Here is a 26,966-nt window from a genome sequence, read left to right as displayed (position 1 = left end):
AGCTTAACTACCGTACAGTAGCGAACTGTACTGAAGTACGTAAGGGCAAACTTCAAAATGAGGATTTTACTGTACTTGTTTAAAAAAGTCTAAAATGATCATTGGATGACTAATTTGCAAACAGTGCACATCTTATGATACATGGTGTTTGATAACGAAGGTGACCAGGCTCTGAAATATTATCTTCAAAAATACACATTTTCCCGACATGTTCATTCATTTATAATTTATTTTGATAGGAAGAGTATTCATAAATCAAACAGATTGTCATCTACATGTTTTTTTGTTTAAGTCATGTTCAGGTATAGTTCTAGAATTCATTAAGCAGACACTTTTATCCAAAGCAACAAATGGCTAAAAGTATTTTTTAAGGTATAAAAATTCAACAGCTCAACATAAAGGCGCCTGACTTTATATTGGTTTGAGCTTTTAATGAGCTGGTTCTGCTGAGACATAGCCTAGTGTTCACACTGGAGATGAGAGTCCTGCTTTATCTTCAGACAGACTCCACTGATCCACAAGCTGCTCTGAAAGATCAGATACATATTCCCCCAAATCTGAAACCTTTTCCCCTTCAGAAAGATGGTTCCCAATGCCTGATTGGATAAAAAATCAGGAATAAGAAACTCCCAGTACTTTTTGTGATGGGTTTACTTCATGTTGCCCTACATTCCCTCTGTGTTTTCTGTGTTATATTCAGCTGAAATAATCATGATTATTACTGATGCATGGTGGCTTTATTGTAGAGGACAGTGCAGAAATCAGGGAGAAAGAGAGTGGGGAATGACATGCGGGAAAAGGAGCCACAGGTCCTGGGTCGCCCGCTTGGAGGACTGAAGCCTAACTCTAACCGCTAGGCCATCAGCGCCCCAGTAAGAACATTGTCTTGACAGTCCTGCCTTTGTCCCAGAGGATTGAAGGTAATCTATTTCTAAAAAACATTATTTTTATGATGCTCTAACTACTAGTTTGTACAGGTTATAATGGACAACATGTCATAAAACATGCTACAAGGATAATGCTATAGCCTTAAGGAATCTTGCACACTGTTGCAGCCACTCCTGGATCTCAATCAGGCTTGAAAAATAAATAATTACAACTTATAGAATCTACCACATACTGTATCTAAGGCAGACACTTAATTGACGCTTGAAATTGTCCTGCATTTTCAGACTCACACTGAGAATTTCAGTTCCACTTGATTCACTAATCAACAACAACTTGTTGACTTTCTCTCAAACACCTCCCTCAACAATCCACAACAGCAGGGAGCACCACAGGGGGGGTGAGGTAAAGAGGAGGGGAAGGATGAGGGAGGGGAGGATTGTCAGAGCTGAGGGGGGGGAGGACATGGGGATCATGTCTTGACACCGAAGGGAGTGTGTGAGAGAGATAAAAAGAGGATGAACATGATCAGAAGGGATAAAGCCAGGTAGAGTACTTGGCGGTACCTCGCTCAGTCAGACAAGACAAGCTCACACATGCACACACACACGCACAAATCTCTGTGGTGACACTTTCCCTCCAATGCACCTGAAATCCTTTCCTCCCTCCCCGGTCGTTTAACCGGGTACCACTGCAGCAAATGCAACAGGCCTGTATAAGACAGACATATTAATAAGAGTCTGTTGCACGTTATGTAATTGCTCATAAGTGTTGCAGCTGGCTCGTGAATACAGATCATTGCAGCCTGGCTGACAGAGTGTTCAGAACATCCTACTCTCTCTGCAGGGTATCTGTTTGTCTTCAGGGCATTTCTTTATGTCTGAGAATTACATGTTTTTGTGAACTGTTTGGCAACCCCTTGCTTGGTTATGTTTCTGCATAAAAAAAACTGTGACTGTTTTTCACAAGACAGATTGTTGACATCACTCATGTTGGTAGTTTCTTTTCTGTGCAAAGGCTTAACATCTATCTGTTCTTTTTGTGTCTTCTAGTTGAGTTTGATGACTGCGCGGGGAACGAGAACGTGGAGTTTGAGGTGTCAGACCCCAGCTTCCTTGTGGATAGAGATCTGAATCTGGTTGCTCAACGTGAAGTCCTCACCTGCGGGCCCGTCCTGTTCATCCACGGGCTGAGTGCACATGCAGATGACACGGCACAAGTGGAAGTCAGTGGACGGCCAGGTCACTCGCAGCACACTCTCAGGGTCAGTAACAATTAATTCTAATGTGTGTGTGTGTGTGTGTGTGTGTGTGTGTGTGTGTGTGTGTGTGTGTGTGTGTGTGTGTGTGTGTATGTGTGTGTGTTGGGCATGTGGTGTGCAGGTCATTCTGTTTAAAATCAGCTTGTTTATTTTCAAAACATCACAACTGAAAAGGTTACGCTTCATTAAAGCATTGAAAAGGTCACGCTAATGTAGCATAATGGAACATAATGTATCCGTGATCAAATAGCAATGCCCCTGGGTTAAAACCAGAGAATATGAGTTTTTTTTTTTTTTTTTTACTAATTTGTTTTCATGCCAAGATTTCGATGACAAAGCTAACACAAAGCTACAACCAGCAGTGGGTTAGCTGACCACAAAGAAATGAGAGAAAGTCCAGCCAGGCTCCGTCTGAAGATAACAAAGTAGCATGTATCAAAGTCATTTATTAACATCTTTCATCTCATGAATTGATTCAGTTGGAGTACAAACACTACCAATTTAAAATGCTATTAAGGGGCAGTAACTTTATTGAGTCTTGACAGGTGGGCCTGAGTTTTTACGAAACCATAATTTAATCTTCAATATAAAACAAGTGTAAACACAATATCAATACCTTTTACAATACCAAGGTAACAAAAAGATAAGCATTGTGTTGGTACAGAGAAATACCCAGAACACAGACCAACGTCTTTGAAATACTGTTAAATGAAGAATGTGTGACTCTTTGATCCAGTAGATGTCGCCCTTCAGCACCAGCATTAAACCAAAACAAACTGCTGTTTGGCCACACCTCCACTATACAGAAGCCTCCTCCAGCAACACACCTCCAACCCCTCTCCACTCACGTTCACACAAAGGAGTTTTGCGCAAGTGGAGTACAACATAGTCCAAAATTACAGTTGCCTGTGTCCTGCCTTTATGTTTTAGCATGCTAATGTTAGCACACTTTCGTGGTGTATAGAGCTCACAGCAAACTCTCTGCAGATCAGGACTAAAATAAAACATATCACTTTTTTTTCTCCTGTGTTCTCTGTCTGTCTGCAAGAGACACACATTTAACTTGTAACTGTCCAAAATGTCAGTGTTTGGCTCGCTCTGCTCCCTCTTGCTATAGCTGAAGCTTTCGGCTCAGGCAGGCGCAGAGTTGGTTGTGATGACAGGACTTTAGAGGACATAAAAGGGACATTTTTAATTCCTTTAATGTCATGATCAAAGGGGGAATGATCGGTATAGTACTGTAAAACAAAAACCACAGATGTTCACTGAATCTTTCTTCTTTTTATGGCACAGCCCAAAAGACAACAGATTCAAGTCACAGCTCAAATCCAATCCCTGCAGAAAACTCCTTGAAACAAAAAAACAATCTTTCCTTACACTGATTAATCAGTTAATAGCAATATTTCTCGTTTTTGTTTTCCTGTGACAACATTTTTTTGTCTGAATGTTTCCGGTCTTTGCACTTAAAAGCAAACAGGCTGCCGACGTCATGAATGCTGTTCTGACTGTCATAAGCCCTTTTCAGGCGTCATAAGACATATTCAGAATGTCAGTTCATGTCGTGATATTGACGCCCCTGTGATGTCTCAGTTTCCTTGTGAATGAAGGAGGCGTAATTAGGGGACCAGGGGATCCCACCTCTGTGCTGTCATTGGAGGTAGTGACAGAGGCAGTACAGGGCCAGCCGCTGTGTTAGTGTGTGTGTCTGAGAATGTGTCAATCTGAAAAACACAATAGAAAGAGTTCAGCATCCTGCTTGTTAAAGTGACAAATATCATGAACATACTTAAAGGCAGGGTTGGTCATTTCCTCCAGACACACTTTTTAAGGTTTTGGTGGAAATTGTCTTTAGGTCCTGACAGAAATTAATAACTTGTGCTCTGAAAAAGAAACAAAAAAAATCTGTCATCTGTATCAGTTGTAAGCCTGTAAAAAGTTTGACCAATGTCTGCCACGAGGTACCAATCTGATGAACCAATCACACGCCTCCCTGTCTCCCTGCTCGCTCTCTACCCCATGCATGCACAAGCCCACATTCAAAGCATGATCTGAGGTCCGCTTCTGGACCAATGGTGCTTGTGCATGTAAGTGAGGGGGCGTGGCTTTTGAAGGAACACAGAGGGGAGGGGGTGGGTGTTGACAAAACACTGAGGGAATGCTACTTTCAAAATTATGATTTTTATATCGTAGTTGCAGTCATTTTAGAGTCAAAGTTGGAAATTTCATTTATTGCCTGTTTCTGTTATTTACCCCGTGGTTATTTGTGCTTGTATTAGCTATGCACTTATTAAGTGTTAATCATTAAACAGTTTGAAAGCTCACATGCCACACATTCAGTATTACTTAGGACAGATTCATACACCTTGAGTGAAATCTCTGCAGCTACTAATTACTGCTAGCTACTTAGCTTTTTCTGCTCATTAAGTTTTTCTGATTTTCATATTTATAATGAGAGTTACTCTCCAGTCTACAGAACACACGTGCTGCCATAGACAGATGAATGAGATCAGAGGATTAATAGCAGTTTCTACCCCCGTACCTCACTCTTTCCATCCTTCAGAAGAGATTTATTAATCCACCTCCAGTCTTCATTTCCTGACCCCACACAGGGTGAGAAACAGAGTGTCCACCTTCCTGTTCAGACATGACGTTGGTCTAAATTGTATTTGATTAATTTTCCATTAGTTTATTGCCCAACAAATTAAACTTTGTCTTTATTAAAACAGAAAAGTGGGTAGATTAGTATGGAGAGCTTGCTTAGAGATGCAATCACAGGCACTGGATGTTGTTCACAACGCATTCATACATCCTAATTGCAAATTAAAAACATTAAAAATGAAATTCATCAAATGTTCAGAGGGATCTGTTGGCAGCCTTATTCCTGCATACAGTATGTTAATGAATTCTAATCACTCATAAATGTGAGCCACACTCTTGCCATCTTAATTATCACCAGTTGACATTCAGCTTCCTCACAGATGTAGTATTAGGCACCCATACCTTTAAAACATGATTACAGAAAGTCCAATATACTCATGTTTGAGTGATGCTGATGCTTTAATGAAAAGTAGCCTTCTGTTTTAAGAGAAGCAGAGGTGAAAGAGAGTTGGTGAGAAAAGACTTGGGGCTGCACAGAGAAGGTGATCGATGTAACATCCACCGGTGAACCATATATGGAGCTGAAAGAGTAATTGATTTATTAAAGAGGGACGTGTGAAAGATGGACGAGCCTAGAAGAGCAGCTGCTGCTGGGCTCTGCCAATACGACGAACATGTCATCACTATCACCAGAGATGTGTGTTTCTAACACTGTTGCAAGCGGCAATATGAACTGAGCACAGCTTTATATCTGTCTGCAGATTTTTAGGATTTAATATTTGATGATTAAGGGTCTGGATTATTGATCCAGATTCATGCAGATCAAAGGCGTTTATAACACTATCAGTTGTCCCAGAAAATTCACATATGTTTTACACTCTCACTGAGGCAGACTTTGCAATGTTTGCTGAAGTATACATTGGCAACATTTTGGTACTGAAATGTTCCTTATGTATTTGTGCAATTCAGACAGTGCTCTCCCTCTCTTTCTCTCCCAGCAGCTTTGGGTTAAAGGTGCACTATGGAGTTTTGGAAGAGAAATGTGGAAGTTAGTTAAGTCATATTTTATACACAAACTGTCCTCAGAGAAAGATGTGTTCCCTGTAACACTGTTTGAAGATAACATGTCGAGTGAGAAGTGACTCAACAGTGAAACCGTAACTCTCCTGGTAGCTTTTTAGCTCCAAACAGTGTTCCAGGGACCCATTTTTATCTTTGAATTAAATTTGTGTAGTTCAGAAAATATAGCATAGAACTGTTTCACTTCTCCAGTGCACCTTTAAGAATATGTCTGAAGATCGGTCATTATTTTAAAACATATTATTGAACCATATCGAACCATATTTTACAAACTTTGTGCTTTTTTCACTTTCCTCATGTTTTTAAAGGAAGAATATCCCTTTTTTCACACTTTCACATATAATAGAAACCAAGTATATCCTCTGAAAATAACTCTGAGTCATGACTGTCTGCAATGAGTGTAACACCCGAGTCCCACTGTCTGTGATGTTTTCAGAGCTTTTGTCTACCCGTTTCTACATTGTGTTTACATGGACGGGGCTGACTCCTCCCCTTGCGTATAAAAGTTGTTTAATTGAGGGACTAGAGAAAAGAAGAATAACATACTGTACTCACTGCCGATGCATACTGTACATTTTTTCCGAATCAGTATGACATCCTGGTATTTTTGGCATACTGCGGATCTCACAGTTGTTCACATACTGCATACTGCATTTTGGCCAAATCAGTACATACTATTAGTATAGTATGTGATTTGTTTATTCTGCAGAAGCTTTCTGAGTGGATGGGTCCCAAGTCTGCAAGCATGCTAACACAACAATGTAGCGCAAGTTGTTTTGGCTTCATGCTGGTGCTCAAGGGCGACATCTGCTGGATCAAAAAGTCACACATTCTTCCTTTAGTACATGCATGACGTTTCTACAGGAAAGAAAAACAAACATCTGTAATAGTATGCACCAGGGTATGGTTTATGGGGAATTACTGGCCAGCTCCAATTTATATGGAAGCTTGGCCAGCAAGCCTGCACCTCAGCACTGAGCTTTGTTTCTCTGCAAATGTGTCCTTTTGTGTGTAGTCTCCAAAAAAAAGTGTTTCTGCGGCCAGCAGAATCAGCTGCTTTCGAAACTCTGTGCAACTGAATCAGCACCATTGTCCCCATTCATATCCTGAATATACCTCGATTATGCACACTAATTTGATGAGGAAAACGTTTCCCTGGACTCCAGATATAGTCAGGGTTCTCTTCATTTATTCAGTGATCATCTGTCTTCCTGTTGCGTAGCTCAGAGTCCTGCTGCTTCCTTTCCTCAAGCCCCGAGCTTAATCAGTGTTTCCATCCCTTTCAACGTGATGTGCGTCTCATTTGTTTGTGCCTCTCGCTCAGTTATTTGGTTAGCTAGTCCATGGGTGTTACCTTGGCAACGGACTTCTCCTCCATGACACCATGGGGGACATTTTAAAACCACATATAAGCCACGTTAATGATATTCCCATCAGCCTCAGCTGTGCTTTTTTGTTTAGTGCTAATTAGCAATTTCCATATCAACATGTGCTAACCTTTAGGCCTAATGTATTACAAACTCTCCCCCTGTTTAGCTACAGCATGTTAGCATTATCACTTTGAGCATATGACAATATCACCTAACCTAGCTGCTGTATGTAATATGATACACACCTTTTGGACATGGTTTCACTGTAAAACAAGCCAGAAAATAAACTGTCATTTTACTGTATGTTGCATCAATCCAGTCAATATTCATGCTGAAATATCCACCATTTTTGACGTGCCATACAAGGTCGATGGTGCATGCTTTCTGTCCCTGTTGGTATTATCTGTGCACTGCATGCATCCGGTTGTGTCCATTAGGATTTCCAGGTTCAAACATTCTCACTGAGGAATTAGAAGTCTTAAAAACATTTATATTTAATATTATTCTTTTAGTTATAGGTTAAGGCAATCCACAAATTGACCCAATAAAACACCACACACTTTACCAAAGTCGAAATGAAGGGTTTAATAATTAAAGCACAAACTAAATCATTAAACGAAGATCAACTCAGAACTACTTTTTTTTTTACTACACACAATTCCTGACTGAAAGACATAGAAGTCCCAACTCCAAAGCCTCTCCTCCTGAACTCAACACATTATAAGCACTGAGGCCAGGTACACCTCGTTAAGTCATCAGTAGCTTCACCTGTGCAGAGCTCAAGACAATAGAAGGGGAGACAAACAGAACAAGGAAACATACAGCCTTAACAGAAATATTGTCAAATATTGAGTTTTATCACAAACATGTGTGTCGTTCTTGAGCCCCAAAGCAGAAAACAGAAGACTTCAGTGTTGTTTTTTATGTAGTTGGAGAGTGTGAAGGTGAAGAGTTGAGCCAGAGTTATGGTGGAGCCGTGGCAGGAGCTGAGAGCATGGCTGAGTGAGGTAGACATACTGAGGTCCCGAATGAACGATGAAGCTGAGGTTAACTTCAAAGTGAGTTGTGAGTCAGAAACAAGAAAAAACCCTCCTACAAGAATTAAGTCTGGCCGCTGCACATTACAACACTGGCCAACAGAACAGTCTGGCAAAGACTGATGTGTAGAGGCAGGGGCTGTTTTCGAAACTGCGCACTACATACTACTATCTAAATCAGTATGCAGTATATACTGTATACTGCATACTGAGTTCAACAGTTGTACGTAGTATGACTGCCAGTCGTCGGTTATTTTGCAGTATGCTTGGCACGGTTGTAGCGCATTCATTCATCACAGTGCCCGCAAAGTCTGAATCCGTCCTCCAGGAAGGGCATTTGTATAGGTGCAAGTCACCGATGATCGGCGCGGACAGTCATTGGAAAAAAGTCAGTGAAGGAGAAGGTTACCTCGGCATAGAGGGTGATTGAAAGTTCGTGTTATAGCCGTTTGTTAAATTCTTCGTCGCTGGAGGTCCGTTGCTGTCAGGCCCGACTACCTGTTGGATTTGTTATTTCCCTGTTCTGGGTGGATCAGCTGTTCCCTGGAATAGGAGATATCGGTGGAGAAAAGTCCAACTCTGACTTAAACCTACTGACTGACTTAAAAACTTTGGTACCGTGAGTACCTGGTGTGTCTTTTGTTTCTTTGTGTTTTGATTGTTGCACCGCAAAGAGAGACGCTGGTTTTCTTTTGAGTTTGTTTCCTCATTTGTTTTCGAGGCTGCGGTAAAACCCGGAGCAGAGTTTGTGTTTTGTACTTGAACATTGGATTGAAATGGACTAAACTGTGGGTTGTGGGTTACCAGAGCGGACTTTTGCCGGAAGGGAGGGAACTTTGCTTTACAAACCCAGACTGTGAACACGCACACACAGTGCGCACATTCATTTTGTTGCAGTGTGGTTGATACCTGTGAAAATATATATTATTGAAATCACCTTGCTGTTTTGTTTGATTATTTTGTGGCGCTTGCTTATTTCATATTTTGTGCAGGTTGACTATTTTTTGTTTGCATTTGATTTTTATTTGTCAGACTTGACTCTGACTGGCACCCCAAAATTAAAACCTTGTCAAACCCGCTACACGGTTAAACTGGTTTCCAGTCCTGGAATGCGGAAGTAGAAAACAGCCCATCTGGAGGTAATTAACATAATTAAAATAAAACAAGTCTACAATCTCTAGTATATTCTGTCTTTTATACACAATGCCCTGGGTTGAAATATGATTGGCATGCTATTAAAGTTGTAGTATACTTTTCAGACATTCAGGTTCAACTTTTACTCAGCTGTGAATAATATGAATAGCAAGCCAAGGACCCTGTAACTGTAACTGTATGTAAAGACATATAGATACATGAACATGTCATATTTGTTATTGGTTCATAACCATAATGTGGCAAGATATTCACTCACCGCCACCGACGAGTTCAAACAGCTGCGCTCCGGCATTTTGATCTCTGACCTGGCACTTTGCATTGTGGGAAACAGTACGCCAGGTAGACTGGTCCGATGCATACTGTACATTTTTTCCGAATCAGTATGACATCCTGGTATTTTTGGCATACTGCGGATCTCGCAGTTGTTCACATACTGAATACTGCATTTTGGCCAAATCAGTACGTACTAGTAGTATAGTATGTGGTTTGTTTATTCTGCAGAAGCTTTCTAAGTGGATGGGTCCCAAGTCTGCAAGTTCATTGGCAGGACGAGTGTGATTGAGGGCCACACTTATACAGATACACACAGAAAGACAGACACAGGTTAAAATACAAAACACTCATGGAAGTGAGGTGGTAACAATGACACGGCCCGGACCTTGGGTTGTATTTTTGTAGCTCTGTTGATTAGCCTATTTTTTCTTGGTTACCATGACATTCTGTGGACAGAGGTGATTGGTTAGATCCGTAAACATGGCGACATCTCACCAATGGACTTCAAGGGGTCTGGAAAAAAAATTCTATTGTTGTAAAATATTTTGTTATGACTGAGAAAGTTCTGTAGACACACAACAGCTAAAGAACATAAAGTGTATGTCCTTAACTTTCTATTGCAGAGCATGCACACTCACATAGCATGAATTGGGTAGATGGTAGTGAGAGAAACAAACATGAAAAAAAGGTTGTAGCATAAGCAGACAGAGAGGAAGACATCCCAGAGCTAATGAAAGTGTCCTCCTGTGAGGCATGATTTTTTAAACTCTCATTATTTCACTATCAATGAATCTGCTGTAGATCCTCCAGCTTTGGGACCAACATCGTCAGGACATCGTTTGTCCCTGCTTATGTCCCTATCCTGCAGTCCCTCCACACTTACCCTCCTGCACAGTCTCAAGCGCTCCATCAAACACGAGTTCACAGCAGCAGCCTCTGAAGAATCAGTAACTAACTCTTGGCACATTTTGAAGCTTGTTTCAATAAGCCCGGGGATTGACTTGTGGAAGGACTCTGCATCTGAGCTTTGAGTCTCCAATCACTGTCCTCAATGTCCTGGATGCCTTATCACCACTTTTCAATTATTTCACCGGAGGTTTCTTTTTGAAACTTTGTTTTAAGAAATTAACTCCCTTTTTTAGTATTCCTGTAAACATCAGATTGTGCATTTAGCCAAACGTCCCATTGATTCCTGTAAGACACACAATGGAAACTTCCCATGGTGGATTCTGTAGCGTAATTATAGTATCAAGGCAGAAAATATTGGCTTGTAATAACTGAGTGCTGTGAGTGAAGGTTGCAAGAATCTGTTTTTAATACCTCTGTGCATGCTGTTAGTTTGCTGTAACACAAGCCCACAGGGAGAGAGGCAGCTGATGAATGATTCCTATTATGAGCAAAACTCTGCAAAAAAAGGGAATAAACGACTCTGAATTCAACCGATCAATATTTGAATTAATGGTAGAATGCATTTCAATTTAACAAATGCGCCCTCCAAGATATGGGCCTTTTTATGTGTGTGTGCTTCTCCTCTGTTGTATTGGTTTGTTTGTGCAGAACAACAGGGATGCAGAGCATTTGCTTACCTTCAGGGCGCATTTACAGGCACCATTCAACTGTAACAACTGAAACTGATAAAACCCAAAATCATTTTCGTCCAAAAGCCTATTTATATTTCCTTTTGTTATGTTTCATCCATTTTCACGTCCTGAATGAAAAGCAATATTGCATCCTGGGAAGAATCCTCGCCGTGCAATGGCAAATAGATTTCCTCTAAGCAAGCTTCCAGTGTTCAGGGAGGCTTTCTGGGGATGACTAAGATGTGACATCTTGCAACCACAGCACAACATCTCATATTGTACAGCACAACACAAATAATCTCCTCTCCCTGTCTCCATCCCACTCACGCTATCTTTTCCTCCGCTCGTTCTCTAGCTGTCATTTGTTAATCTGTTTACTGAATTGTCTATTGTCTGCCTCTCGTTATATTGCTTCCTCTTAACCCTCCATCTTTTCCTGAAATGGTTTAATGCATCTGCTTATTACTTCAACGTTTTTGTTTGAGCTTTTATGTGTGGGAGTGAGTGCTGCAGAGGAAAACGAAAGAGCTTACTGTCATCTCTAATTTACAAGATTGGCAAAACAAACCTTCACCTACAAATAATTGATATGCATGATTCAAGCAAGCGGTGCTAATTGTGAAAAAACGTTGGCTCATATCAGGTGAGCAAAAAACAAACAATAGGACATGTGTTTGAAAAAAAGTATTTGGCTATAAAATTAGCAGCAAACACTTTTCAAACATTGGATATGAAGTTTGTCTTATTGACTTTTGTTAGCAAACTAAATGGATATTTAAGAAGCCCATCATTTCTGATCTGGTGATAATGTTTGCCATGAATAAAGCATTGTTCTTACACGACTTTCAGCATCAGTACATGGATTTGTACTTTGTACTATTTCCACAAAAACTGTGTTCATCTCCAGTGGTTTGGGTGGTCAACTCCAGTTAAGCTCAGCGGCATCTTAAAGGCTGGGGATTCAAGTAACTGTTAAAATTTGGGAATGAGTCCTAAAATTAGGCGGCCACTGAAGCAGAGACGCTAAAATTAGATTATGAAAATGATGCTCAGGTCTTTCAGATTTAGTTAAAAGCAGCTGCAGATGAGAGAAAGGCTGCCTGTGACTGAAGTCGAGGGAAACAGGAATCCTCACATGATGACTTTTTCAGGTCAGCAGAGGATAAAAAAGACAATAATGTAGGAAAAAGTGTCAAAGGGAGGAAACAGGGAACATTTGTTGGTGGTCGTAGCATCTTATATGATATTTTTTGTGGAGAAATTAGGAGAAATTCTGGTTTCGCACTCTGTTATTAAGAGACATGCTTCTCACACACACACAGGCCGAATCGCGCATGACCAAACAGAACCTGTGGACATGCATTAGTGCAGCCATGTCAGAGTGCTACATAGGGAGCGTGGCAGAGCCGATGGGGGTTTTGATCAAGGGCACCCTTCTGGCACCCCTCCAGCAGCCAGATCGACTTCCATACTTTGGATCTGCACCAGGACTTGAACCGGCGACCTTCCTGTTCCCAACCCCCGTCCCTTCAGACTGAGCTACTGCCATTACTGTCTCATTCTCAGACTTATGGGCTTGTTCTTGTCCAAATGCATAGAAATGCACACAAATGGGTTCAAAAGCACTAAAGTGGATATAAACCTGATATAATCTGAATGTAAATAATGATATGACAGCTGTTTTGCACAATTGTTGTGGTAACTTCTTGTAACACAAATAAGACACAACAGGAGACTCGATACAACAGGAAATTGGCTTTTTACACTTTCACACTTGACAAACCAAGCAGGCACACAAAGTATTCTTTGCTGAATGAGCTCAGAATCTCTCTTTTTTTTACATCGTCACTAAACTCCCACTCGCACCTGTAGGTACCATAGTGGTCTGAAAATGAGACGGCACTGAAGACCAAATCTTATGTTTCTAAAGAAAGTTGTATTTAAAACGAATGATGACAGTAACTTAGACTAAAAAAAGGCAGGTTGTTGTTTTTTAACACCAAAGAAAATCATGTTGTCATTAGTTTGAGATGAGTTAATTATTCCAGATAACTGACTGTTTGAAATAATTATCGGTTACAGTGTCTCCCTATATTTATATGACTGAGATAAAAGGTGTTCATGCTTGGTTGACAACAGTTAACAGTGTGAGGCGTGATGCTGTCAAAACGCAGAGCGAGCTGTGATATCAGTCAAGGGTGTAAATATGTTGCTCTGTATGTATGCATAATAAACACATTTACTTACTGTAAGTGAGGTTAACAGTGTGATCTGCAAAGTGACTGATTGGCTGACAGGGCTGCATATCCAGGAGTTTATTCCACATCGACTAGCTGTACATCCCTGTCACCACTGGCCGATGCTGGCCTTGATATAATCCATTTCTCACCGGCTCTCCTACACATTGTCACGAATGAGTAATGACACTTCTCAATATAGCATTGAGAGTGAAAATGGCAGAATAGACAAGGACATGACTTTCCTGCCACAGTAACTCTGTGCTCAGGTGACAGTGATGAAGGCTTCATATTCCTCTTCCTCATTAATGCAGGGAGTGACAAACACAACCAGACTCTCTTACCAAAGTATATTACATAAATACTGTCAACTTAAGTACGTTTATCTTTCAACTTGAGAAGCACCAATTAGTTTCTTTGGCCGATTATCAAAATCAAATTTATTAGAAACGTTGATCTATTTTAATAATCCTCATTTAAAAACTGACAGAAGCCAGGCTCTCAAGTAGACAGAGCTCCCCCAACCTTCAGCGAGCTGATCTGGCACTACTACCACCTGATGTCCCTGACGACCAGCAACCACCATCAGACTGTGTCGTCCCCACAACCACCGCCGTCCTCATTCATGCACGGCCTGCTCCGACCTCCACCTCAAGACCAAGGCAGTGTGGACAACAAGAACGAGAAGAACACAAAGGAGAAATCCCTCCTGCATGTTATCCCATATGCTCTTTTGTGAAACGTCTCTATACCTCGCTATACAAATAACGATTGATTGATTGATTGATATATATATATGGATGCCCATACTAAACATGGGGTAAAGTTCTTAGATCATGATCTAAACATACAGTATGTTGTAGTGTTCCCAGGATGAGTCTGCAGAGGGCGCTAAAGTACTTGTTCTGCAAATCATGTGAGCGTTCCCTGATATGAAAGCCAGACTTTCTTGAGTGACCTGTATCTCTCCACGTAGGCAGATTAAGCTGTTTTCATTGGCTGTTCTACCAGCACATGAGAGCAGCCCTCTCTTGGCAGCCCTGCAGCGTTCATTAAATGTCCAGAGAGCTGGCCAATCAGGATAAAGTGTACACATGGAGAGAGGGGCCTTAAAGAGACAACAGCTGAAACTTGTTCGATTAAGGCAATGGCTGAAATTAGTGTTTTCACTGACGCCAGTATCAGATAAATAAGAAGGTTTTTGAGCTGTAAATCATGCAAAGCTACTCAGTTTCACAGACTGAAATCATGAAAGGTGAAAATATAATATCGTTGTTGGGTCTTTAAGGTCGGACCTTCCAATTCTGATGGTCTCTCTTTAAAGAACTCTAATTGTCAGCACAAGCTCACTTTTCTTCAATGGACATTTAATTTTATGTTCATAATGAAACACACACTGTTAATGAGGTTACATAATCATTCCTACCTGCAAACCTCTCCAGCTGCATGCTTTCTGACTCCTGAAGAAATTCTGAATTGCACAAAAAAATAACTGTAGACAATTAGCAAGGACTATTGCTTGCAGTCTCTCACTCGTCTTTGTCTTTCTTGCTGCCTCTGTAAACGATTTGCAGCTACAAAGAGTCTTCATGTCATTGTATATCCTTTCATTATTAATGTGCATTAATTATGGGATATAATAGAAAGCCTTTATTGTAATTGTACAAAGAACAGCAAAAGGAGCTCTTAGTCAGCGGGTTAGTTAATGGGAATTGAACCCTGAAGATTGATAATAACTGGTTCACTTTACAGGCCTGCTTATTGCACTTACTTAGGAAATCAGTCATTTACTGTTTTGTAAATTATTTAATTTATATCTTCCACTCAACAAATAGTCCATTGGAACCTACAGTTTAATCTGCGTCCATAGCAACAGGTCATTCTGAATGACTAGCTGTCATTACTCCCATTGAACCGACCATTTCTTAAGCTTTCTAAGCTCACCTAGCTCTTATTCCTCCCATATAACTGAACATTTCCGTCAATGGAGAGACTCAACTTTCTTGACTTGTTACATCACAATCTTTTGACTTTTTTTGATGCACCAGTCTTTAAACGGCACGATATCCTCCACCACATTGCGTTTTGTGTTAAGTTAATTTAACAATCATCACTTTTGTAGATGTGCATTTTTGAGTCTTCTATCTCCTTTTTACTGAATCCTTTCTCTTTGTCCCCACAATAAACAGACACATATTTGTTTATCCTCCAGCAGGCCAATGTGTCAACCCTCTTGTTGATGGGCACCTCAATGCTACACCGACAACTTGTTAACTGTGTGTGTGTGTGTGTGTGTGTGTGTGTGTGTGTGTGAGTGTGTGTGTGTGTGTGTGTGTGTGTGTGTGTGTGTGTGTGTCTTTGGTGTTAGCGTCGCTGTGTGCATGGTATGCATGTATAAATTTGAGATTGGCACAGAATGGGATATATTTAACACTGGCCGATCACCAATCACGGCTGAATATGAGCTGGACGATCAATCCATCTCTGCTTTTTTTTTTGTTTTTATGAAACTTTCATCCCTGCTATTCGCTTTGTTTATTTTAGCAGTGGAAACAGAATCCGGGAAACCAATGTAATGAAGTTGAATTAGGGTTAATGGAGCAGCAGTAAATAATGAACATGACAAAAAGACAATCTTACTGAGCTGTAAGGAAACTCTGGATGAGTAATGCAAACTCTAAAGAGAAACGGCATAGAGAGAAGTTATTTTACCAGAAGAGAGAATGTACTGCAAACATGGATAAAACTGAGAGTGACTGAAGGAGCACACTATCTTCTCCATGATGCCGAGTAACGAGAAGCTGGACAAGCAAGCTGAGTCCACCTGAACACGTCTGTTAGTGTGTCTCGCCATCCTGATCCTCCTGCAGAACATTGATAGGTTTTAAATCACCATCATTCCCTCCCTATATCCACTGTCTCTCAGCTCAGTGCCGACGTGGATTTGACAGCATGATCGGTCTTAGCCCTAACCCCTGTCACCAGTCTCCACATCCAGACACTACATTTACCTTGTGGTGCCTGTTTGCCTCTCCACACATATCACACAGCTGAGACCTGTGCATGATGGGATCGATAGGCTCATCTCCCCCCCAGTCTTCAGACTCAAGCCTACAGGCAGCGCTTTAAAGTCCATCAACTGGCTGGTGAACTGGTCACATACATACACACACACACACACACACACACACACACACACACACACACACACACACACACACACACACACACACACACACACACACACACACACACACACACACATGACTGTGCTCTTTAGACACCAAATAGGTCAAATAATCCCTCACAGTTATGAGCAGTGTTCTGTTTAACTGCTTCAGGTCCAGTTTTAGATCTCGGTCTTTGACATTTGGAAGGTCATCCCCCAGTGAGCTCGATAAGAGTGGCCATTTCAGAGACCGCTCGCTGTGTCTTTGCTTTGTTCTGGTCGACTTGTGTTTATGATTACTGTTTCATTGTGTTCTCTCTGACCTTTGTCGCTTGGAGGGGTGGAGGAGAGAGAGGTGGTTAGGTGTGTGTGTGTGTGTGTGTGTGTGTGTGTGTGTGTGTGTGTGTGTGTGTGTGTGTGTGTGTGTGCGTGTGTTCTTGCCCTCTCTGTAAAAGTGGCAGCTCTGTGCTGTAAACAAATGGCTCTGTTTTTTCCCTCTTACCTGTTCTCTTTCCGTCATTATGACAGCAGTAAAAATGGTGCCAGCTTCACTGTCAGCCAAAAGCAGTGTGAACAGTAAACAGGCAAACAGCCCCCTGCACACACACACATACTCAAGGCTATATCTGGATGCTCTGCACATTGTCAATAAGGTGTTGTAAAGTAGTATACAAAAGATGAAGGACAAAAGGGACTATTTGCATCCCGAATGAATCCCCAAAAACACCCAGGTTTGTATTTTTCCTTCATAGTAAAAGTGTGTTTTCATTTTAACCTCGGTTCAACTACCGAGGTTGTTAACACGTACTTCCTGTCATTGTCATTCCTCTGACACTTCAGCAGTGAATACATTTTTGTTGACAATATACTGTGGTTACATGCAGTGTATTTGCAGATCAGATATCTGTTGAGAACATCTACTTTTAGTTATTTGTCTCTGCTTTTTGTTCAGGTTTTTATTATTAAAAAGTTCTTCAGGAAAACATCAGAAGTGCTCCTTTTCTACAAAGTGTCTAAAGGGGCGAGTCTGGTGCGGTCAACAAAGGCAGAGTAAACAAGCTCTGTTTGGAAACTATTGTTTACAAGCCTTAAGATGTAATGCTCATGAGCCCAGGCCGCTGTAAGCCTGGAACAGAGGCCGGTTTGAGGAGCAAATCAGAGCTCTCGGAATTCAAATCTTGTTCAATTTGTTGTTAGAACAAAACATAGTGACTAAGTTCATCCACAATCAAAGCAGACTTTAGAGAATAAAGAACGTACCGTATCAAAGAACTCATAATCTCTGTGCAAATGATTTAAGCGGGAGAGTTTGATGACATCCCAAGCTTTAGAAGAACTCAATTTCTATGTCAGTAACACAGGTTTGTTAATAGTTAAAAAACAACTCTGGTGCTTACATTAAAGGGGCCATGCATCTGCATCACTCCTACATCACTTACTAAAGCATGCGTTTCTTCATACATTAATCCCCAACGGACAGGAAGTCAGACAAGGAAATGCACAGAGCGTCGGGTCAATTTCAAAATAAACCACCGTAAACTGACTCACAATTGTATTATTTTTTCAACACTTTATCAACATTACGTCAAAACAAACACCAGATGAACAGCAATCCATCCTCAGAAAGACAAAGCAACATGTTGTTTGTGTGTTTTTTCTCGTGATCTTGTAGTTCTGGGACTCAAGCCATTTTACACATGTGGACAAAGAGTGTGCTGATGCGCAGGGGTTGAGCTGGCGACAGCCCTGGACTGATTTAACCCTTTATCATATCAGAAACATTCATGTAAAAGTAATGTTTACAGATTTAAGAGTATTTGTTGGTGATACAGAAAGGGAAATGTACTGTATATCCTGATAACTGGAATGATTGAGCTTAACATCTCTTGTTATAAATATTGTGGCGCAATTAACACCAACTTTCTTACCCTCACTGCTCATAGCTGCACTGTGAATTACATGTTCTTTTGCAACAAGGTTTATTTGCAGATATGGTCCAGTGTTGCACCACATTATTGCATAATGGGTCATTTAAATACATTCAAACGTTACTCAGCAGTACAGTTTGTGGTGCATTTAACGCTTTGCATGTACTCTGTGTATTAGAAGCTGTCTTTTTGTCTCATTTTCACTGATTTTGAATTTCATATACCTGTTCATGTATTTAACTTATGAAGCAGAATGCAGAGAATGGTTTTCCCTCTGAAATAACTGAAGATTTTGTGGGGTTATCAGGATGCATCAGATAGCAATGCTTCTGTTTAACTATCAAGACTGTGTGGTTGTATGTCCAGGTATAAGCTCTTAAAAAATGGGATCAGAGTTAATCTGAGGTCAAAGAAACAAAACAATCAGATTTGTACAATGTTGTTCCTCATAAGATGTTATATCTTCAATGGATACATGCAATGATGTTTCTAGCTACTCAATGTGACCATGCAGGAAAAACAATGTTAAGGATTGTTATTTGTAACGTTAATAACCTTGTGTCCCTTCTCTGTGTTTTAGGATATCCTGGGTGTTGGCCAGACGTTGCCACACAGATCTAAGAGATCCCTGCTGGTCCCACCTGTGATCATAACTGAGAACCAGAGAGCCCCTTTCCCCAAGGTCATTGGCCGGGTAAGAAACACCCAATGCTGTCTCATAGCCAGGTGGCCTCGAGTCCCCAACAACAATCCAAGATCTAACCCTGGAACCTTTTCATGACTAGAAAAACAAATGTGTCTGGGGTGTTTCATTCAAAATAATAACCCTGGAGAGAAAACAAACTGAGCCACAAAAAAAGCCATTTGACACGATTCTTTTTTTTATGGTTGGTGTAGTGCTAATATTGGCAGCTATTTTAGATTTGTGTTTAGATAAAATACTTATTAGTTTTAGCCTAATTTGAATCATTCTTGCCCTTTACAGTTTTATGCTGAATCCCAAAGCTCCACATTCATGGATTCACAGAACTGTGGTGCACTCAGAGACACTGTGGGAAAGCTTAGCACTGTCCCATGGCGAAATAGTCAAATGCTATACGACGCCATGATGAAAATATTTGCCTTTATATCAACGCTACGTGTAGTTCAACAGAATCACACTATCAACAAAAGGGTGGAGCACAACATACTGACGAACATCAAGCGTAATGCAGCCGTTTAATGGAGGCGTTCATACACTCTATGCACCGTGCAGCAGTCATAGGATATAAACGCCCCCCTCCTACGGGCTTGAGGATAATATCCTGCTGCGTTCTCACATCAGCTCACTTAATGTGGAAACAATATTAGGAAGCTGGCAGGAGAAACTGTCAGTACAGTCAAAGTATAAAAAAATGTGTCTGTCTGCTTTCACATATGAAGCTCCTCCTGGAAACAGCAGGAGTTTCTCAGGAGTTTTGTGAAGTGTGAAAGCCTGTTATCATTTCATACCACTGCTGCAGTATAACAACATGCTTCAGAAAGTTCACTGAATATGTTTTATTTATTGATCCAGTCGTTACAGAGTGAGTTGGTATTGAGCCTTTAAAGAAATATAATGTTTTTTCATTTTCAGACACCATTATATTTACTGTATTCGGCTTATTGCTCATAAATATTTGACTCAATTTCACCTCCCCTTCACTCTTTTAAACCTAGCAGGTATATAATAATACAATATAAACTCACCAAGGGCCGACACTAAACATGTTAGCAAAGCCTTAACTAACCTTAAAGTTTATTTTTATATCCCAATAACTCAAAAAATTCAGAAAACATCTATCTGACATTTAGATCTGTCGTACACCATTAACTAATTCCTAGCTTTCTCACTGCTACTTCACTCCTGCTTGAATGAAAAGTATAATATTCACCATTCTGTTTATCCTCATAGCTATTGTTTTATATTAAAAAAACAAATACCCTGGAGTAAAAATCTATTAAGGTACAACTTTCTGTCAGAGTGCAGAGGTTCAAGCTCTTTTCTTTCATTTAAAGGCAACATTTGAATGAGGTCTTCTTTGGCAGAGAACTAGCAGAAGAAACAATGGCTTGATTAATACTTCAGCTTCGACCTATGAAACGACTTGATCCAATTTTAGTTCAAGCAGCAGTTTTTCCATCCGAGTGGAGCTTTGACCGAGTGCACTGCTGCTACTTTCCTCCTCTTTAATTCTCTCTGATAAGTTTCTAAAACTATGTGCTGCTTTTAAACCTGTGATGTAAACAGCTTATAATAAAAACTACAGATGGTGTCCCTTGCCTATCAATATTGGAATATAACAAGAGTTAGAAATACACAAAGTATTTGATAAACCACTGAACGGTTGTTTCCTGACCAAGTTAAAGAAACCAGGTAAATCTAAGACATTTTGCTGGACCTCAGATCGTTGGAAATTTGGATTTTGTGAAGTTTCAACATGAAACTACATCATAAAAGGCCTTTTCATCGACATGAAAAAAAGTACGTTTTACAAAAAAACCTAATGATAGGGAGAGCGTGAGCTCAAACCAGCCCTGAGTTGAGGTTTTGATTCAGAGAATGTCATCCATTTAATTAATAAAAGACTTTTAAATGAGATTATAATCGCAGAGACAAACAGAGGAGCTGTATACATATGTGAAAAGACAAGTGTGATTTAAAAAAACACAGCTTTGCTAAAGTCTACAAATATGTTGTTTACTCCTCACTGGAGAGGGAACAGATGTGGAGATAAATAGCAGCCTGGAATACTTTAATATGTCATTAACTCATGGAGGTGTTTGCAGTGAAACACTTGGTTTGGAGAGATGAACCTCTGTGTTGTTCAGGGAGCAGATAATCACAGTCCACATATCTCACTCAAAGGGGTTTCTTCTTCTTCTTTTCTTAAGGGCAACTAATTTCTGTGTCAGTAATGTCTTTGACAGTGAGCATCCTGCACCCATGTGCATGAAATGAGGAAGGAGTTGCCTGCAGACTCTTCACAAGCTTGTGTTAGTTTTTATATACTGTATTTTACATGTAGAATAAGAGTATTAGTAGATACATATCTTTATAAATGCTACAACAGCTGCACCATGAAACTCATTGCCTATATTTTACACAGCTCTGGAAATGTCTTTTAATTTTGAAATACTTTATTAATCCCTGAGGGAAATCCTTGTTTTCACTCTGTTATTAAGAGACATGCTTCTCACTCACGCCTGAATCACACACATTCACAAACAGAACCTGTGGACATGCATTAGTGGAGAGATGTCAGAGTGGGGCTGCTACACAGGGAGCGCACCAGAGCGTTGGGGGCTCTGTGCCTTGCTCAAGGGCACCTTGGCAGTGCTATGTAAGGCACCTCTCAAGCTACCAGAACAACTTTCTTATTTTTGGTCCTCACTGGGACTTGAACCGGGGAATCTCCGGTTCCTAACCCGACAACCCTCCGGTTCCCAACCCAAGTCCCTACAGACTGATCTACTGCCGCCCCTGGTGTTACTAGTGTTACTGTTTACAACATTTCTCCTGAATTCCAAATGAAATATTTAGACCCTATTTTCCAGAGCTGTGTATGTGAGAAATATGTTTTTGCTTAAGTGGACAGTTTGTAACAATATTGTTGGCGGTGACCATGCTGAAGAAAAGACTGCTACACTAAAAACATCTCATTGTGCAACCAGAGGTGATATTGGAACTCTAACAGCACAATATTTTCTTTAATAGGACTTTTTTATTTTAATCGTATAACAATAATAAAGATATCAGTGCAACTCTGCTCCAAATATCATGATGAGCAGGAATGGATTTATTTTTATATTTTACTCCGGGCTCAAACTTCCAAGTACAACTTTAGGAACAGCGTTTCAAATGCCTTAAAGCAGAGCAAAGATTTCCTGAGGCGTTGCATCAGGCAGTTGGCTTTCAACAAGGCTTTATGTTCATCTCTTCTCCAGAACACAAGAAAGATTAGAGCTATTTGAGGGTTTTTCCAATTTGTTTATTCTCTGTCATAGCTATTATTCCACATACTGTCACTCTCTCCCACCATCTCCAACCATATCCCACTGTCTCTCACTATCTCCCAACGTCTCCCACCGTCTGTCACCATCTCCCACCGTCTCCCATTATCTTCAATTATCTCCCATTGTCTCTGACTGTCTCTCACCATCTCTCATTGTCTCCCACTGTCTCCCACTGTCTCTCACCATCTCTCTCCATCTCCCATGGTCTCTCACCCCTTTCCCACCATCTCTCACCATCTCTCACCATCTCCCAGTCTCAAAATGAAAAACCAATGCGGAAGTGCAAAAAAAAACTGCAGTTCTTCTGAGAGGTTGGCTGTTAAAGCCAAGGAGTCCCCGTAGGTCCAGTATTAAAACAGCACGCTTTGCAGGCCATGGCCTTAATAAAAAGTATCTTGGCTTAAACTGGCACTCTGTAATCTGTTAGCATTGTGCATCTGTGTTTGTGAGTTTGACATCATTTAGGTGTTCTGGTCACCTTCAGTTACCCTTTCACCTTCTCTGTTAAATATCATTTTAAATATATTGGCTGTACCAAAATAGATAGCAGGGGGTTGAATCTGATGCCAGTTCAATTATAAATTATAGATGTCTCATGCATTTCTGGAGGTGATAGATGATGAAATGTGTGTGCCACACATACGAGATGTTTTATTAATTCTGGAGGTAGTTAAATATCAGAAGGTTCAAGGACTCTACCACTTATCACACTAAGTGCAGGGACATTTTCTCAAGCTAGTGAATCTATATTTCATCTTAAGGATAACTTTATGTGAAGTTTTTTCATATATATTTTTATTTAATACCTGAGAGGCGGCCGATTTCTCCTCTCATACGTCTTTTCCATTATCTGTTGACTCATCTTTCATCTTTTTATGTCCCTCTATAATACTTTAATACATTTTGCCTCATAAATTCAGAAACCCCTTTTTTGCTATAAATTAATATTTGGTGTGCTAAATAGAATAAATGGCTAAATTGTAAGTATATAGAAAACTGAAGATCCCAGTGGAGACTTGCCTCTTACTCTCAGTTTACCTAATTACAGACTGACAAGGGAAAATAGTGTATTGCGTCACAGTTTGATACCTAATTTACGTCTTTGATATTAAGAAGTTTCATCAGCTCTGCCGTCATTAGGACTCCCTGTGGATGTTGAAGCTGTGACATTGCTGCTGCTAGTCCTGCAGAAGGCGTGTATCTCTTTTCCAACATCATTAAGCCAATATAGATCAGAGATTTTCAAGCCTGACTTGTTCTCAAAAGACAGAGTGCTATTTCATTTTGAGGTTTTATGCTTTGCTTGTCACTGTTGAAGTATTTTGACTGTAAAATAAATGACATAATGCATGTAACCTCTGCTAAAGTTCTTCACTTAATTTCTTGTGAAAAGCAATTACATGCTTAACTTTTCTATGGTTAGAATTGTGCATGCAAATCAGATCACCTGAATCAACTTTGAACAAATGGTCAACATAATAACATAGATTCTAAACCCTCAGAAAGGCTCCCCCGCAGGGTCTGAAGTTAACACACGCCCAGCGCCATATGTGGCTATATTATCCGTTTGGCGATTCCATTTCAGAGGGCTATCCGCCACCGAGCACATTACATATAATTGTACCCTGGAGAGAACAGAAACCGGCCACCAGCCTCCATGTGGTCCCTGTGAAGAAACTCAACAGCTTAGAGAAATAAGAATGGCGGGGAGCCAGTGGATTTAGTGTGTGTGCATGGGACCAGTAAGTGAGATTTTTTAGAGGGTAAATTTAATCACCAGGGAGTTGTGCAAATATCTCCCCTGGTGAACTGTATACAGGACAGGAACAGGGAGGGACGAGAGTCAGCAGATATCTGTGCTGCATTGGAAACAGATATTATCTCTACATTATGCTTCACATTTCGCTGCACGCTAAAAAACAAAATGTTCATAACATCACCTCTGCCTCTGTAATGTCACCCATTGGTTACTGTAGGTTTGAAGCCTTTCTGTTGTGGTCACCATGTAGGAAACGCTGTCTCAATCTAACTTTTGATCAATCTAGAAACAGACAAAGAAGTGGAGCTGAGGCGGGCCTTAGGCCTCCTGTCAATCAGCTGCAGCAAACCAGCCAGTAATTTAGCAATGCACCAAATTATGCAAAGTCATGAATAACATCTAAGGTTCAATACATTAAAACAGATGATTTAACAAATCTAACCCCCCAAAAAGAAATTAACTACAGAGAAGACATTTTTTCCTTAAAGCGTGCTGTTTTAATGGACCTAATGAGGACTCGTTGGTTTAACAGCCAACCTCTCAGAAGAAATGCAGTTTTTTTTTGCACTTCCACATTAGTATATTTTTTAACACTTGAATTAGCCACTAGGCTTTAAAGTGTCTTAAAAGGTGTAATGTAATGAGGTGCACACAATGTGGATTGGATTCCTGTGTCCTTCCATCCTTCTTTGATTCCTGTATCCCTCCATCCTTCTTTCATTCCTGTATCCCTCCATCCTTCTATGATTCCTGTATCCCTCCATCCTTCTATGATTCCTGTATCCCTCCATCCTTCTTTCATTCCTGTATCCCTCCATCCTTCTTTCATTCCTGTATCCCTCCATCCTTCTATGATTCCTGTATCCCTCCATCCTTCTTTCATTCCTGTATCCCTCCATCCTTCTTTCATTCCTGTACCCCTCCATCCTGCTCCCATACCTCCACCGCCAGCTTTGCATGAGAAGACAGCTTAATGTGGGCTATTTTACCCAATTGAAGCTATATGTCGGAGTCTAGGTGAAATTGATTTTCCACACCAATAGCTTCCCTCTTCTTATGCAACCTACCACTTCCATATGGCAGCCATTCATTTTTCATGCTCCCTCCTTCTCCCCAGATGATAAGAAGTTGAAAGCAGTGGAGAGCTGAGATTGAGAGAGCTACAATTTGACATGTTTGACCGTGTGGTCACATGCACGTGTGTGCAGTGTGTGTATTTGTTGATCGTGTGTGCGCATGTGTGTGTGTGTGTTTGTGTTGTAGGGGTAAGGGAGGATTGGCTGTCAGCGGGACTCACAGGGGAAGGTTAAGAACCTTGTTGTTTATGTCACACCTCCTGCAAGCTGTGGAATTGTTTTGATACAGAGGTGTCTCCCCTGCCCTCCCTCTGGGGCCCATAAACAGCTCACAACAACTCGCACAGCAGCTGGAGCATGCAATGAAATTGATATGCTTTAATGTTCCTCCTCGTACAAGCCACTTGAGTCCCTGCAGAGAGCACCATTTTTTAAGACTGCTCAAATATTCGGGGAGATAAATCAATCATAGCTTAAGTAGTTTAAATGTTTATTTAAACTACTTAAGTAGGGGGGGGGATGAGACTGACATCAGAATTCAAGAGAAAATATGTCTCATTTATATCACTCTATCATTTAGTGATTCAATCAGTCCATTCAATATGATTGCATATATTATGTATATCCTGCCTGTAAAATTGATGCAATAAGGAACCCGAATACTGTGTCCTTTTTATTCCTGCCTATTCATTCATTCAAAGATAACTTTACAGATTCATCTGCCTGAATCTTTAGGTATTCCCTCTACAAAAAGGCATGAGAAATATGCAGCTAATTCTGCTCAAATGAATTATGTTGCTGCCTTGGATCTGATGAATAAAACTGTGATAAAAATACAAGGGGCCGTTTAGTTCAGGGCTGTTTCCATGAGGGTAAAAGAAGAACCTTGTACAGCCATTAACATTTCAATGAATATAGCAATCTTAGTAGTGCTTATAAAAGCATGAATGCATCTTCATGTTTTCTTGGCAGTGAGTTAGCTCTTTGGTTATGTTCTCTGAGCTAACTATCCCAACGACCTTAACCCACCCAGGAACAGTTATAAGGCCATCAAACACTGGATTTCAAAGAACTTTCTTCTATTATATTTAATCAAACTGAAGTTTTAGTGTTTTTCAACGCAGTGCATGAAAGCAGGTTTGTCACATGATGTATTACACATTACGTGATACACATCATTTTTTCTTGTACATTAAGCGTGGGTGTTCCTCTCTCACGGAAAGATTTGATATGCATCTGCATCTTTTGATTCATACGCTCTCATTTGAGGATGACCATCATACTTCACATCATACTTCACAGAACTCAAACATCAGGTCCTGTATCCACAGACAGCGCTGTAGACCTCCTCTCCTTCTCCCCAGCGCTCATCGTTGCTAAGTTAACTTCTGCTTCCCTCGGTGATGTCCCGTTGTTGTCTTTAAGATAGCTCCCTGTGCTTAATATTTGTTTTAATTGAAGGAATTATCACCAAGAAAACATAAAAACTATGTAAAGAAGTCATGTCCTGACATCAGCAGCAG

The 26,966-nt window shown here is 40.5% G+C and overlaps 1 protein-coding gene across 1 annotated transcript in view; it reads left to right on the top strand.

Annotated features, from left to right (window-relative positions):
* The window catches only part of cdh13 (cadherin 13, H-cadherin (heart)), a 374,372-nt gene that overhangs the window by 129,917 nt on the left and 217,489 nt on the right, over positions 1–26,966 (top strand). The window contains exons 3-4 of the mRNA XM_020639134.3: positions 1,938–2,149; positions 19,154–19,267. Coding sequence (XP_020494790.1) covers positions 1,938–2,149; positions 19,154–19,267 — 326 coding nt within the window. The remainder of the gene's footprint in view (positions 1–1,937; positions 2,150–19,153; positions 19,268–26,966) is intronic.

Source organism: Labrus bergylta, chromosome 7 (assembly GCF_963930695.1).
Source record: "Labrus bergylta chromosome 7, fLabBer1.1, whole genome shotgun sequence".
Lineage (NCBI taxonomy): Eukaryota > Metazoa > Chordata > Actinopteri > Labriformes > Labridae > Labrus > Labrus bergylta.
This window is presented reverse-complemented; position numbering and strand designations above follow the sequence as displayed.